This window comes from Miscanthus floridulus, chromosome 2 (genome assembly GCF_019320115.1).
Source record: "Miscanthus floridulus cultivar M001 chromosome 2, ASM1932011v1, whole genome shotgun sequence".
Taxonomy (NCBI): Eukaryota; Viridiplantae; Streptophyta; class Magnoliopsida; order Poales; family Poaceae; genus Miscanthus; species Miscanthus floridulus.
The window spans coordinates 148,182,023-148,197,941 of NC_089581.1; the positions used below are offsets into that span (position 1 = coordinate 148,182,023).

The following is a 15,919-nucleotide window of genomic DNA, read 5'->3' on the forward strand; positions in this document are numbered from 1 at the left end:
ATATCTGTGCAATAAAAGATTAATTCATTATAAAAACTAGGAGACGATTGACTCAACTTAAATGTCAACCATACGCTTTGCGATGAGCTTAGGTGGGCAAGCGACAACATGAGTGGTGTGCCACCATTGATTCATTGAAGGATGACAGACTAAGAGATAGAAAAGGAATAAGTAACAAAATAGAAGAGGGGGAGTGCAAGACTCAGGAAAGGTGAGGCCGCGAGGGTAAAAGGACGACAGATCGAGAGACATAAAAGAAATAAGTAACAAAATAGAAGAGGGGGAGTGCAAGACTCAAGAAAGGAATTTATTATGGAGTATATAGGTTAGACCATCTCCAGCAAATACCTTGTACTTGATTCCATACTCAGAATTTAGGTAGTAAGGGTAAAAAAAAATAGCTCCAGCAAATCCCCTACTACACCCCTATTTCGGTTGGACTCTTACTTTTCCCCCTTCACCCCATACTTATGTTGGCCCCCTACTGTTTTTCTCTCTCGTGGCTACATTGACGCTCTTCTTCCCCGCGACCGGACCGACACGACTTCGCCCTCCCCGGCGGCGGTGCCTCCCCAACGTGGCCTGCCCAGGCGACGACGCCCTCCATGACACGGCCTTGCCCCGGCGGCAGTGCCTCCCTGGCATGGCCTGCCCGGGCGGCGACGCCCTCCACGCCGTGGCCTTGCCTCGGTGGCAAGGCCCTCCCCTACTGACTCTGCTCCATGGGAAGAACCTGGTAGAGGATGACATGTGGGTCCCACGTGTCATCCTCTACAAGGATGGATTTGGAGTTTTTATTTCAAGAAGTGTTGCTGAAGTAAACAACAAAACATGGGTAGTACGAAAATGGATAGCTACCTAAACAGAGAAGTAGAGCATATGTTTTAGATAGCTACCCTGTTCGTTTGGCTGGTTTGGCTTACAAGCCATGGCTGAAAGTACTATTGACTGATTTGATGTGAGAAAAAAATATTATTTGTTGACTAATAAGCCATAACTTATAAGCCAAATGCAACCAAACAAACCGGCTTAGCATTGGTGGAGATGATATTGCAGAGGTTGTATGACCAGTGGATTCCGGTGATATGGTATTCCTTAGGTCTTCAGTCCTCACGGCAGAGTGACAAGGAAAAAATGTGAGTTTTTCTGGTGCCCCAAGCGGAACAACACTCCCGGCGACAGAATGAAACTGTTTCAAATCTCCCTAGCAGAAATACTCCCTATGCTTGCCGATGGAGTATTGCCAAAACTGCTACTAATTTATTCCAATTGCGTTGCGTTAGTGGCCCATAACAGGAGTACAAAACATTTTTCGACAAGACCGAGATTATATACACAACACTACCAGTTACGACAAACGATTTCGCAAGCATACAGAAGCTCCCTCTAAACTCCCTCTACCTCAAGAATACCTAAAAAGAAAGACCTCAGAACAAACGTTTTGGCAAGCATACCGGAGTGCCAAACATATTCAGTAATTCTCATACAACTCAGTCTGCACAGGCGACACAGAGCTCGCGACTTACAACTACAGAGGCAGTCGTAAGATGATAGATATGCATATGCTACAGACATCTAGTAGATAGATACACATACTTACGCTACTACAACTAAAACCACGTCATAGATAAAGTGTTCCATTAGATAACTAGTACCCTACGCGTTGGTACTGCAGACTAGCACTCGTGAAGAGGGCTGTGTTTAGGTCAGTCGATCACAGCTCCGGGTGGGTGCGATAGGCAGCCTTCAGGAAGTTATCGAAGGGGCTGGCAGGTGGAAGCTTCACTGCAGAACATGGTTCAGATGATGTGCGGAACATGGCAGAGTTTACCTGGACAAATGCAGATTGTGTGAGAACAATATACATGATAACAGCATTCTAGGAGACATGTTTCAGAATTCAGATATGACATCTCCGTACCTTGGGAATGATGGAATGATGGGCAGTGGGAAGACTTGGCATAGGATTGTCCGGGGTTGATTCGTGTCCATTGACAAGCCAGCTTGATAGTTTCTTCCTGGTTCCCAATCCAAGGGCTTCACATTGACTAGTCATTGTACCATATGGAAGAGGTGAGGTTGAAACAGATGCACCTGCAACCTGGCCAGCCACATGTAGTGCCTGATAACAGAGACTGATAGTCAGAACTCGTAACTCGGTTACGTGATATAAGAAATAAACTACCATGATGCCCCAGTTAGAGGTAGAAAGGGAACGCAATGTACTCCCTCCGTTCCAAATTATAAGACGTTTTGGCATACAAGGATGCCTAAAAGCTCTTATAATTTGGAACGGAGGGAGTATAAAACATAAGGATGCCTAATTGCTGATACTTGACAATGTTAGTACAAATGTGAACTAGATGAATAACAAGTCAACTGAATTTTGAAGTACTTACTGATTCCAACAATTGACCGACACCTAAAACATGTGGAACAGACTGTGGTAGAGTAATCTTTGAGATGGAGCTAGCAGTGTTGGTTATTGGTGACTCGTGCAAGCCACAATCTACTGAAGAGGTTCTTGAACATTCCTGCAATGCAAAGGACTTGTGAGGTGATCTAGAAACATTTTTTGTCATGATGGAAAGAAAAATAACAAGGTGGAACATCGAATCATTCCAGGCATACACAAGTGCCTTCATCCAATGAACCATAAGGTCTGTTCAGTGTTTAATGTAAGCAACCCACCTCATCAAAAGAAAGGGATTCATCAGAAAATGCTTGCGCATTGAAGTTGGCCCAGTCAAGTGCTGAATTTGACCCAAACAGAGGCATCTCTTCAGGTGTGAACATCTCAGTGAGCTCCTTTGTTAGTACATCCTTGCCCATCTGTTAGTGCAGTTTCGATTAGAAAAACAAGGGAAATCACAATTAGAAAGGGGGGAGGGGGATAGTACATTTGCTTCACAACAGCATGTGACGCCAGCATGCAATGCCAACAAAAAACATATGGCAAAATCACACTGACCATGCAAAGGACTAACCTCAATGAAATTAGAAAGTGCAGAGGCAATAACATCAAGCACTCGCTGATCGTTAATCCCTACTTTTGTCCTGCAGTCAGAAAGCATGGATTTGGCAACCTCCTGATCACTTTCAGAACCATAGCTTCCTAGATCCGATTGCAACCTTACATAGAGTTGCAAGTCTTCACCTATTCTTAGGTAAGGGTCAATCTGCATAGCATTTAATAATACATTTTCACTAATCATACATGAAAAACCAATGCATTTACATTTGCTAAATAGTACAGAAGCAGAAGCTGGTGTAAGATAGCCAGGAACATGAAAAAACCATAAAGGAGATACAGCATGAAGTATTTTGTGTGAAAAGGGCATAATATCTTAATATTCTCTGCGCTAGACTTACTTTGGAAGATGAAAAACACCTTAGCAAGTCTGACAGTTCAGTGATGTGACAAACTTTTCCAGCAAAAGCCAGCATACTCATTGCTAATGTAAAAATAGACCGTTGGCAAGAAGCCGGCAGAACTTCTGAACAAATTGCATAAACGAAAACATGTGACTTTGCATGAGAGATAAATAAGCAGAGATAGGAAAACCATAAAATTTCACAATGCAGATCATACCACTCGGGGTTAAAGCAACACTTCGAAGGGACAATGGCAACTGGAAAAACTGAATGATATTGCCGTTGCTTGAATTCTGTGGCATCAAGAACATTAGAAAATAATTTAGTCATAATTATGAGGATTATTAAAACAAAGGCAAGGATGCCTTATTGCAGTTGGAAAAAGGGATCACAGACAAGTCTACTGAATCTATTATAAAATAAAGTTGTTGCCCAAAAACGTGAAGAGAGAAGACTGACAACTTTGTGCTTCTGTGAAATTTGTTGTTGTCTCATCAAAAAAACGTCAAAAGGATATTTTTCTTCCAAACAAATTCATACCTTAAGGCGGGAAGAAAGAACTGTTAGGCTGTATGAATGGCCAATAGCCTCATAATTAAAAGGAGTATTATCTGTTTGATTGGCCTGAATCCAGAATGAAGACAGCAATTGGTTGGTTTGATCTTCAGTTAGCATGGCAATATTGGTCTCCTGAAACATTTGCACAAGGAAGAGGCTAGTGTTACACATTAATAAACACAGCTGACGGCAAAAGGAAAATTTGTAAGAGAGATAAAAATAAACTTCAGCAGGGGTAGGGGTGGGGTGGGGTGGGGAATTCAGTGGTAATGTGTGGAGTACCTCTACAGAGCTACTTCGCTTTGCACATCTTTCAATGAAAGAGGAAACCAGCTTAGAGAAATAAGCTGGATTTTTCCGTTTATCCTCTTCATGCATGTTCATTTCCTTCACATCATCATGCATGATATTTCGAGGCTTATCTGAACTTAAACTCTCCTTTTCTCTCCTTAACTTCTCCAGTAGAGCAGTAGCTGAAGCAAATACAGATGTAGTCCGAGACTGCTTTTTTGTTTCGTATAGGTACTCTGATTCACTCCGCAGATGGCTTGGCCCTCGGACAATAATAGCGGAAAACATGTGGTGCGCTCCCACACGAGTGTCGATATCAGTATGTATCATGGACTTCAGTATCTGCTGGAGAAGTGCTTCTGGAAATACCTAGACACAAGCAAAAAAAAAAGATGGTAAAGGTGGTCAAAAGACAGGATATTGACAAAGACAAGGAAAGTACAAAGGGAGAGGCAGGGGACATTGTTTGTTCCATAGTAAAAAAAAATACACAGTATATAAATAATGTGGAACTTAAGATGATAGCTTAAATTCAGATCTGTCAACTGACCATAGGACTGTTAGACGATACTGATGTCAACGAGATTATGTGTGAAAGGATCAGCAAACTTCCAAGGGTTGCTCTGGCAACAGTTGGCATAGAAGGCAAATTCTCCAATGTGATTGTCATCATATCATAGAGTGGCCGCACGTCATTAATCTAATAGAAGTTCCAGAAAACAGTAAATTAAATGGGGAAAGAACAGGTATGCAAATGGGAACTGTCAATAATATCAGTTAAGTAATAGAGCAGAATAATCAGAGCATACTCCTCTAACAACTTCCATAAGACAGTCCTCCAAGAAATTCTGAAGAGATTCATTCAAATTCTGATCTTCGACATTGCCTGACTCCACAGCCTCTAGTGTTTTCCTTAAGTGCTTGCACAAGTCACCTGCCACTACAAGTTCAACAGCAAATCCTCGAGATCGAAGTTGCCGTGCCAAGGACGTTGCTGTCTGAATAATATCTGATTTTGTCTGAGGATCGTGTACAACATTTTTGTGATCCAAGTGCCGGATGACGGTAGTTAGAATAAGCTGTTCATTGCCTGTAAGACAAGACCGCGTTAGCATGGAGGGATAATGCAATGAAAAACAGAATACACAGGGAAACGAAGTTGTGGTGCATATCATAATGTATTCAATAATAGGGTGACACCAAACCATACTGAGTTTCGAGGATAATGTGACGACGAATGTGGATGCTCCACATCTTCCATGAAGACTGATTTGTAATAGAACAGATAATCTATTCTAATAAATAATAGTTAAAATTATGGAGTTAGGTGCTCTCTGGGAAAGATGATTACATATGTTGGCACTATGTAAGAAACAAAGGAAACCAAAAACATACTCTATAGTACCATAAGGAGAAAAAATCCTCACAAAATCCATGTACAAATATTTGAAAGAAATTTCAAATAGAACATAATGTTGCTTGAACGCAAAACTTCTTGGGAGTAGACAAACTACCTGAACTCTTTTCCAGATAAGCCATATCAGACAAAACAAGCAAAGCCAATCCATGTCGTGGGGCCCACTGTTTCTTCATATCAAAGTATGAAAGCATTGGATCTAGAATGCGACGCATGGTTGTACTCTCTTTGGCCAGTTCTGCAAGCTTTTGGACACAAATATGCGACCATACTTCTGGGGAGTCACGTTCATCCCTGCGATTCCATTAAAACAAACCATAATCTATTGTGTATATTGAACTAGGGCTGGTGAAAATGGAGTACAATGAATAACTTAATATATAATTTACACAAGACAAAACAAAGTATGAAAAAGAAAAGGAAAATGGCAGGCCACAATATATAGGCGGGATAATAACTGGCAAGGTGTTTTTAACTTTTAAATAATGTTAGCATGTTTCAATTCATAGCTCGGAAGATGCATAAATTAAGCGATACATGGATTTTCACAAGTTTTTTTTTTTTTTGCATATCAGTAATCTAGCAAGAATGTAATAGAAAAACAAATAAGCCATAGTATAGGAATCAGAATTGATCTTTTTTCCACGACGGGAAACTCAAATTTCATGACCTCACAGCAATGAATTTACAAAAGCGTCACTTGATCACGAAACCAAAATGTACTTAAAACGCACCAGCACATCTGAGCACACAGGGCCAGCATGCACAGCACAGACGTCAGAACGATTGTACCCAGAACCAAGCAACAGACAATAACGCAAATCTTAAGCTTGAGCGACTACTAATTACATGCCCAAATGGACACAGCTTACAGCACGCAGATCCTAAAATCAGAATTGATCTACATCTTTGTGCTATCAGATATCCACCTCTACCACATCTATACACTCCAAAGATATTATATTGGACGAAAAAACATCAAATAAAATCTAGAGCATAAGCATGATATCTGATCTCGGTTACGGTCTGAACACTGAACCCTTCGACAAATCAGAAGAAAGGTGTGCACTATTGCTCGAGATAAGACTGTAACAGAATACCATGGTGCAAGAACTTGCATGGCACGCAGCAGCATACATTTTCAGCAGAAAGTTCATGATATACCAGCTAAAGATACCCTTACCTGGTAAGAGCTGACGAATTTCTTGCTGGTCGCAGCCTAATAGTTGTAGTGTTAATATTCACATCGTTACCACCACCTACGCCAGGTCTACCCTCAGACCTTGCTATTTCATCAACCCAATTATGCTGCAATGCATGTCTGTCATCACCATCGCCATTAGATTCCTCCATCCTATAATTTTCCAACACTGAATGCACTATCTGCCAAATCCACAGGACATTAAATCTTCAATTTCCAACATGGCATTGAACTCAAGAAATACTGAAATCAAATGCATTCAACAACCAATCAAAAAGTTTCAAACAGAATGCAAGAACAGGTCAAAACTTCAATCAGCAGCAGAATAGTTTTCAAGAATGCACAAAAGGCTTGTGTATCTGTTTATTAAAAATAAAAGGAGTTTGGTACAACACAAGACCAAGGAACTAGACCACAAATCAAAACCTGAGTGTTGGCAGAAAATTTATCCAGTTTAAATTTGACACACAACGCCGAATCAGCTTAGCATGTACTAATGATAGCTTTTGCCAAAAAAAAAATCCTAATTTCTAGATGGATCAACCATACTATCTTAGAAAAGGAGAGACAAGGCTGGACCAGTTTGGTTTAAAACATCATGTTATAATCACTCAGGGCGGAGGTTCATAGAAGAAACAACAAAAGAACAGTAAACTAACATCCATGTATAAGCGAAGAAAAAAAGTAATAGTTTGCAGCCTCAAATAGTTGCTAGTACTTGGTCCAGAAATCCAGACAAGGCAACTCAAGCAAGAGAGGACTGACACGAAGCAAGACAAGCTGGTTATTTGTAAGCATGAAAATAAGCTGTACAAACAAGAAAGATAGTGGAAAGACAAAAAGAAGTATTCACAACAGGTCAATGCTATAAAAAGCTGATACAACAACCTCATCAAAATCAGCAAATATGTATGAATGCTCCTTCATGAACCAGATCTGCGGAAACATTATGATAGTCAGTGAGCTTAAACCTCAGGAAAAAAAAAACTGCTAGAAAGCATCAGGAAAGTAAAGGGGGGAAAGAAGTGAACTATGTATTACCATTGCTGACAGGCACTGCAAGCTTGCTGCCCTCAGAAGCCTGTGCTCCTCTCCCTGTTGACGTGAAAGCGCACATACTTTGTGCACCAAGCTTTCAATATTGCGTGCATATGAGTTGTCTACCTGCTAATATGCAGGGGAAAATTGAATCATGATGCATACCTCAAACAAAAAATCATGATGACCAATTATGTGAAAACTTAAAGCACAGAACATGTCTGATTGCCATGCCCCACCTGACTGTTAATAAAGTTTGCTAAAGTTTGACACCCAAGGATGTGAATATTCTCCTGCTTGCTTTCCAGAAGCTCGGTAAGGACATTCACTAGGCTGATCGCAAAATATGCCCTGCAACAAAACATGTGCACAGTAGGACAACATAAGAACTCTGCCACAAAACCTTATCAGCAACAGTTAACATTGCAATAAGTATTGCACAAGTGGTAACTAAGAAATTGGCAAACTCACATCTGCTCCTTACAAATGAAGAGTAGCTTGCTGTAAGCTTCAGTGATGATTCTGACGAAGTTCACATGAGCAGAGCGCAGCTCCTTGTGACTCCTCTGCTCTAAAAACTTGGCAATCTGGCAGGCAGGCAAGCAGTGAAGAAGAAACAAGCAATGATAAACCACATCGTCCTGTAGCAGTGCAATACGTCACAAAATGGCAACATCACATGCCTTTGGTATGCGCAGTGGGTTCTTCGCAGCATACTCGCACAACTTCACTATTTTCCTCTCATTTGGAGCACCATCCTGCAAAAGTAAACCATGTAAACATAGTAAACAGCGATACACTTGACCACTAAAATCCACAAAATTAAGTTAGAGGAAACAGAATACGACACACTTGACAGAGCAAATATTCCGCTAGGCATTTTATAAGGAAGCTTGTTACCAACTACTTGCAGATCCAAAATAGTAGCACAATGCATCATGCGGCCGCAACAGCCAGCCAATGCCGGTACCGAACTTCCTAAACTAGAAGCGCGCCGACCGAAGCGAAGCGAGACGAGAGCCGAATACTCACGGGCGTCTTGGGGAATATCTCGGCGAGCAGCTTCTTGTAGCGCTTGACGGGGCGGCGCGAGCTCGGGCGCAGCGCGGGGCAGCACACGCACATGCTCTCGCACGACGGCAGCAGCTTCGCCGAGAGGAAACCCATGTCTTCCGCCAGCCCCGCGAGAACGCCGCAGCGGCCCTCGTAGATCTCACCCGCGCGTCTCCGGCCGCAGAGAGCGCGCCCAAACTCCCGCTTGCAGGATATCTCAGGCCTCCCCCTCCCAGCTCCGCCTCCTCCGCCGCCGCCACCGACCGACCCCAAACCCAACTCGTGGAGACGACCCCAAAACCCAGAATGGAGAGGGCTACGGAACCGACGGGTGAGAGGGGGAATTTGGGGTGGGACAGTGGGAGGGGAGGAGGGGGAGGGCTGGACCGCTGGAGTGCGAGGACAAGCGAGGGCCGAGGAGATACCACGTGAGAGAGAGAAACCGAGAAAGAGAGAGGCCTCGGTGGCAGCGCCAATTGCAGCAGCCTTTCCCCCGCGCCGAGTGACCTGCGCTTTTCACACGCGCCACTGTGATCTGTGAAAGTGAGAACAGGGGCGTGCTGTGCCAGTGTGCCCACGCCAGTACGCCAAACACTTGTGATGGACGCCTCCTGCGTTTTGAACGTTGAGTGCGCGCCCCCAGTCCCCACTCCCCAGGGCGACACGGCCCAGGGTTTGTTCACCCCCCAAAAAACAAAAAGGTCAAAACCGTCTACCATGGAAAGTTGGAAGGGCACTTGAAATTTACTCTAATTGTTATCGGCCTGTTCGGCTTATTCTATATTCAGTTTGTTCGGCTTCTTTTTTCAATCGGAATAGTATTTTTCTCTCACAGTCATTCAGCTAGAACAGTGTTTTTAATCAGTTTCAGCCAAAATTCTATCAGCTGAACAGGGCCGTTAAAGAGAACGTAGATATATGTCCGTTCGTTTAAAACGACCACTGAAAAAGTAAGCTGCCCTATTTTGTCCACTCCCTCCAGGCTTATCAAACGAGCCGCGTGTTTCCGCTTCCAGCACGGTCCGAGGGTCTCCCTTAAATTTTCCGCGTCAAGGTAATAAAAAATAAAAATAGAAAGAGGAAAGGCATCACGCCTCGCCGCCTCCGCCTCCGCCTCCGCCCCAGCGTCGTCTTCTCTTCCTCTCCGACGGCTGTGCACACAGATCGTGTTGTCGCCTCTTCCTTTCCCCTGCGGCTGCAGGGGCCGTTGCGGCGGTCGGATCTGGCGGCGGCTGCGCTGCCCAATGCGCTGGCGGAAGATGCGCGGCCCGATGCATACGGAAGCGACGGCCGACGGGTAGAGGTCGTCCTCATCTCCTCCGGCAAGCATGGGGCTCATCCAGGTCTACCTCGCCGCTGCCCTCGAATACCTCGCCGCCATCCTCGAGTACTTCGCCGCCATCCTGACACTAAGGTTCGTGCCCCCTCCTCGGTCTCTATCTGGTTCTGGTGCCCTTCTCAATCTGGTTGGGCACGAACTCGGTTTGGTTACGTCTTCAGGTGATTTCAACATCCGAGAAGTGCTACAGGCGTTGGCAAACAGCCCCTTCTCTCACAGGGTACACGCCTACACCCTCTCTCTTCTCCGTCAGGTCATGGCAATCAGTAGTGTATGTTCCTGTTATAAACTGTTCACAATGCTAAAAATTGTTCATTAGGCTGTAGGTGCCATGCCAGATGCTAAAAAGAACATTTCTTCTGTAACCATTATTTCTCCACAGTTTAAACGCTGACAAAATAGCCAGGCACTAGGAAAATCTCATGGTTTCATGGATTTGCAGGTTGGGATGAAAAGAGAGATGACTGAAGCATGTCATGTCCAGTTGTTCTAGAATTGACAAAACTGGATGCAAATCGACCCCTCCAAGGTTTGGTCCCTTGATATGCACTCATGGTACATGTATGCTACTGTTCCCAACATTTTTAGACTTCCATTCAGTTATGCCTATATGGAATTTCAGGTTGCATATATACATGTTCTTTATGGAGCCATTAAATTTCAAAACAACAAATTTGCTCAGGTTACATTCTCCTGTTTACAGCTACTACCGTAAAAACCATTAAAAATTGTCTTATGGGTCTCTTAGCCAAATGCATTCTAAACAGTCCTCTAATTTAGGCTTATTCCACTTATTTCTATTGAGTACAAATTTTACATGGACTTTGCTTCCTCTCCTCTAATTTGACTTTATTATATTTGCTTATACTGTCTATGAATGTCATATAGCCAAATGCATTCTAGGCAGTCAAGTTCAGATGTGCTCTTGCTGTCATGACTGCAGGTCAAGTGCATCTTACAATATACAGAGAGCAAAAACCTATGCTTCAATTTTCTTTCCTATTAATAGCACTACTGGTATCAGTAACAAGGCGCTACCCATTTTCTCTACAATAGAGGACTTACATCCTTATTAGCTTTTTCCCAGCGTGATTAGTTTTTTTCCCATTCTTATTACTTTTTTCACTGCTGGGTAGCCTCTATAGTGATGTCCACTGTTTTACACTGTTATGTTCTTTTGTTCGGCTTCACCATATCCCGTAGATGACTTGTGTATATATACATTTCAATTACTGGCTGTATTCTAATTAATTATGAATGAATATTATCTTTAGTTACATGCCTTCAGACCTGTCAAGCCTTCAGACCCATTTTCTCTACAATAGAGGACTTTACAGCAACATGTTGATATTATATTTCTTTTCTATTAGGTTCATCTTTCACAGCTCAGAGAAGACACTGTCAGTTCAATCGAACAGGTAAGCTACCAGATAAAGTTCGATGGTATTTATATATGAGAAAGTAATACTTGAAAATCTATACTGTTTTTTTTATAAATAAAATGCATCACTCTTCTCTATCGCGCTGGCAAGTGCCTCCACAAATACTCCCATCTACACAACTAACAGGTACCATACCCTATCCCATCTCTGTATCCTGCAAGCTCTGCTACAGTTTTATGCAGATTTGGAATTAGCTCCAATCTACCCCGTTCTGCTCATCTACTTTTCAGCCGGCTTGTGCTTATTTCGGCTTATTCTCCCTCACAGAAACACTATTGAATCAGCCGAAATCAACCGAAATACCACCAGCAGAACATGGTTAAGATACAGACACTCCATACAAATCATGTTTCTGTTCATGGTCTCCCTTACCACCTTCAATTCACCACTTACCACTTCTGTCCCCTAGCCTAGGCCTTGTGTTCTGTTGCCAATCTAATTCCTAATTCGCTGTAACTCAGCCTGCGTTTCTTTACCGATATGGTTCTTATCAATGGCTATCCAAGATGTGGTTCATGCGATTAGTTATATTTTTCATTTGCTTTGCAGACAAGCATGTCACTAGGGTCCTGTATATAATTCTCATTTTTTCTATGGAGACTTGCACGTCATACATCTAGCTAACTACAGATGTAGAAAGAGCTTTTGCTATAATACAATTTGTCCATGCCTGAATGATTGATCGTATGCTTTTCGCGGATGATGTAGTACTAGTTGATGAAAGCCGGACAGGAGTGAATCAGAAACTGGAGTTATGGCGGGAGACTTTGGAGTCCAAAGGTTTTAGACTCAGTAGAACTAAAACTGAGTATATGAGATGTGACTTCGGCACTACTACTCGGGAGGAGGAAGATATTAGTTTGGAAGGTCAAGTAGTGCCTAGGAAGGATACCTTTCGATATTTAGGATCAATGCTATAGAGAGACGGGGATATTGATGAAGATGTTAGCCATAGAATCAAAGCAGGGTGGATAAAGTGGCGGCAAGCATCTGGTGTCCTATGTGACAAAAGGGTACCACAGAAGCTAAAAGGCAAGTTTTATAGGATGGCGATTAGACCTGCTATGTTGTATGGTGCAGAATGTTGGCCTACGAAAAGACGACATGTTCAACAGTTAAGTGTCGCGGAAATGTGTATGTTGCGTTGGATTTGCGGTCATACAAGAAGGGATCGAGTTCGGAACGATGATATACGTGATAGATTAGGGGTAGCACCAATTGAAGAAAAGTTTGTCCAACACCGGTTGAGATGGTTTGGACATGTGTAACGGAGACCTCCAGAGGCACCGGTGCGTAGTGGAATCCTAAGCCAGGATAGTAACGTGAAGAGAGGCAGAGGAAGACCGAAGTTGACTTAGGTAGAGGCAATAAAATGAGACTTGAAAGGATGGAATATACCTAAAGACTTAGCCTTAGATAGGAGTGCTTGGAAGACAGCTATTCACGTGCCTGAACCTTGATTGTTTTCTGCTGAGTTTCAACTTTAGTCTACCCCAACTTGTTTGGGACTTAAAGGCTTTGATGTTGTTGTTGTTGTTGTTGAATGATTGATCGTACTATTTTATATCTCCCTTTCTATTATTCGCCATTAGTACTTATGCACCAGGATTTTACCATACTAAGTAAAGTAATGCTTCATTGCCCTACCTTCTCAATTGTATAATTAAATTTATTCAGGTAACAAATTACGATGTTGCTGCAGTATATTGATTTACCTAAAATCGCCTTCGTAATAAGAACCGTTTTGTTGATTTAGTTCGGTCGGTTTATTGCCCAAACGGGCTTTGACAAGCGGCAGTTCTGCCAAAAATATGTGCGTCAGTCCATAACGCATGTCGAACTCATTTCAGCTCTCCTGAGTTATGACTCCTACTGAGCTTCATCCTATTCTTGCAGAAAAATCTCAGATGTTGATGTCTATTTTGGGAGATGGCAGACAAAGTCGGGTCCTAATTTTTCATTGTTTCTTTTATTATTGTCTGTATGTATCCCTGATGTTAGATGTTAATAGCTTCTACTGTATGCTTATTGTCATTTAACCTCTTGTGTTTCACACACCCCTCAATAGAACCTATGGGCGACAAATGAGGAGTAATGTACACATGTTTGGTTGGTTACACTTTGGTGGGTTCTTTTGACGTTTTGTCATGTTTTAAACTTCCATGTTCTTAATTTTCCTCCACATGCAGTGGACCGGTTGAACTGCAATCTATTTTATTTGGCATACTCTTTGAAAATATTTCTACTTGGGCTCAATATTTCATGCACACCCTGTCTTTGTTTTGATAGAAAATGTAGTTCTTTTTTTTGTGTATTTATGTTTTCAACGTTACGACTACTAATTAGTAAAATATAGGCAAACGATTAAACAGTTTAGGATTAGTTGCTCTGCCTTAGAATCCAGTTTCTAACCAACAGTCCATAACCGTTTGTCCACGCATAGCAAAAGCTGGCACAGGGTAGCGCGCCCACCGTGCTAGTCGATTATTAAGAGTTGGAGTTGAAATTTCTGGGGGGTTCGAAGATCTTCTCGTGACAGGCATTGGAAAATGGCATACTTTATTCGTCCATCCATTAGATTAAGACGTCGTTGATGCAACATAGGACTTGGGAGGTTGTTAATTAGTAGTTGCCGGTCGCTCCAGGTTTGGTGCGCCCTAGATGATGCCATGCCTGTTTAATCATGTTGGTCAGTGTTTTGTCAGGACATTGGATTCTTTAGTAATACAACGGATTTCTTTACTGAGACCGAGGGTAAGCTCTCGTTGATCACTTGTTTCTGCTTTTCAGGCTTCAGCAATGTTATATATAATAAAGGCTCTGTTGGTTTCGCTGAAATTTGGCTTATGCTGATTTATTGTGAGAGGAAAACACTGTTTGTTCGCTGAAAAGTAGTGCTGAAGAATAGGACGATATGCACGAGCAGGAAATTTTGAGTTTTATCCACTAGTGTTTGGCTAAATAAGATGGCTCACATAATATGTAGAGCCTATGCAACCATCGGCGCCTCATTTGTAAACAGAAGTCTCATTCCACACAAATTGGTGCGGAAGTTTTAAACTTTTTTTTTTTTGCAAAGAAATGTTCAAGACATATACTACTTTAGGGAAACAAACAGTACTTCGTTCTCGTCACGGTCTTGTTTCTTGATTTCGTCTATTTGCATTTTTCAAAAGGAAATTAAAGAAAAAAGAAAAAAGGTTCACTAAATGGGTGTATTGACGGGATGTGAAAGGACGTCCAAGAATTTCCCTCGCTCAGGCTAAGGTTATATGGTACTCCCGTTTATCAACCCTTTTGAAACGTTTACATCTAACTACTTTAAAACCATCTAGTAGCTTGGAATAAAAAAGAATGTATGTGTTTCTTTTTGAAAGGGGGTGTATGTTTGCCTCTACAAATGTGTTATAGTAAAAATAGCTCTGGAAGATGTAGGTTGAATATTGTGACTGCAGCTTTTTTAACCTCAACAGATTAGGATGTGTTTAGTTTGAGGACGAACTTGAATAGGATATGACTATCCAGGAATTTTGGAATTTGAATATTCATGATGCATGTATAGTTGGATGGATGAGACGAGCTATTTTTCTGTTTCGTTGGATGGACGAAAGATAAGAGTAAGGGCAATAGATTGATAAGGATGGGAGTAAGGGACAAGGCGAAGGGTGAGAGGGAGGGATGAGACAGCAACAACAAAGGAGTATGAGTGGTGCGACATTTTACAGCTCTAAACTCAAAGGAAAAGGGTGAGGGACAAGATGATAGAGAGAGATGATGGATAGGGCTAGGAGTGAGGAAAGGATAAAAGTAAGAATGATACACTGAGAGGGACAAGAGTGAGGGAAGGATGAGAGTCATGGTGACGAACTAAGAAGGACGAGAGTGAGAGCCGAGATGACGGAGCAGGAACTAGTGAGGGAAGGATGGGAGTAAGGGTGACAGACCGAGTAGGACTAGTGAGGGAAGGATGAGGGTAAGGGGGTGTTTGGTTGCCCCTCCTAAATTTTAGTCGTTGTCCTATCGAATGTTTGGACACATGCATGGAGTATTAAATATAGATTAATTATGAAGCTAATTACATAGTTTGCGACTAATTTGCGAGACGAATCTTTTGAGCCTAATTAGTCCGTGATTTGACAATGTTTTGCTACAGTAAACATGTGCTAATGACAGATTAATTAGGCTTAAAAATCCGTCTCGTGGAG

General features: G+C 42.2%; 2 protein-coding genes across 13 annotated transcripts; one reads left to right on the forward strand and one right to left on the reverse strand.

The window, feature by feature from the left end:
• Positions 1-1,422: 1,422 nt before the first annotated feature.
• Positions 1,423-9,339, reverse strand: LOC136532623 (protein SEMI-ROLLED LEAF 2-like). 2 transcript variants are annotated; one of them, XM_066525221.1, is made up of 19 exons: positions 8,913-9,339; positions 8,564-8,638; positions 8,352-8,467; positions 8,120-8,231; positions 7,884-8,009; positions 7,731-7,778; positions 6,825-7,024; positions 5,739-5,935; positions 5,034-5,314; positions 4,775-4,924; positions 4,216-4,593; positions 3,916-4,065; positions 3,593-3,668; positions 3,373-3,497; positions 2,988-3,179; positions 2,692-2,832; positions 2,400-2,534; positions 1,922-2,122; positions 1,423-1,831 (listed from the first exon to the last, which is right to left on the reverse strand). In XM_066525221.1, exons 1-19 carry the CDS (start codon positions 9,045-9,047, stop codon positions 1,715-1,717), a joined length of 2,955 nt encoding a protein of 984 aa, XP_066381318.1. In that variant the 5' UTR covers positions 9,048-9,339; the 3' UTR covers positions 1,423-1,714. The 2 variants fall into 2 exon arrangements, with proteins under 2 accessions (XP_066381318.1, XP_066381324.1); XM_066525227.1 differs by having other exon boundaries at positions 7,884-8,006; positions 8,913-9,338.
• A 634-nt stretch (positions 9,340-9,973) lies between these two features.
• On the forward strand, positions 9,974-13,833 carry LOC136540040 (uncharacterized). 11 transcript variants are annotated; one of them, XM_066532024.1, is made up of 7 exons: positions 9,974-10,347; positions 10,434-10,492; positions 10,715-10,801; positions 10,895-10,954; positions 11,643-11,690; positions 13,471-13,527; positions 13,611-13,833. In XM_066532024.1, exons 3-7 carry the CDS (start codon positions 10,749-10,751, stop codon positions 13,720-13,722), a joined length of 330 nt encoding a protein of 109 aa, XP_066388121.1. In that variant the 5' UTR covers positions 9,974-10,347; positions 10,434-10,492; positions 10,715-10,748; the 3' UTR covers positions 13,723-13,833. The 11 variants fall into 11 exon arrangements, 3 of the variants coding, with proteins under 3 accessions (XP_066388121.1, XP_066388122.1, XP_066388123.1); XM_066532025.1 differs by having other exon boundaries at positions 9,974-10,543; XM_066532026.1 differs by lacking the exon at positions 13,471-13,527.
• Positions 13,834-15,919: the final 2,086 nt, after the last annotated feature.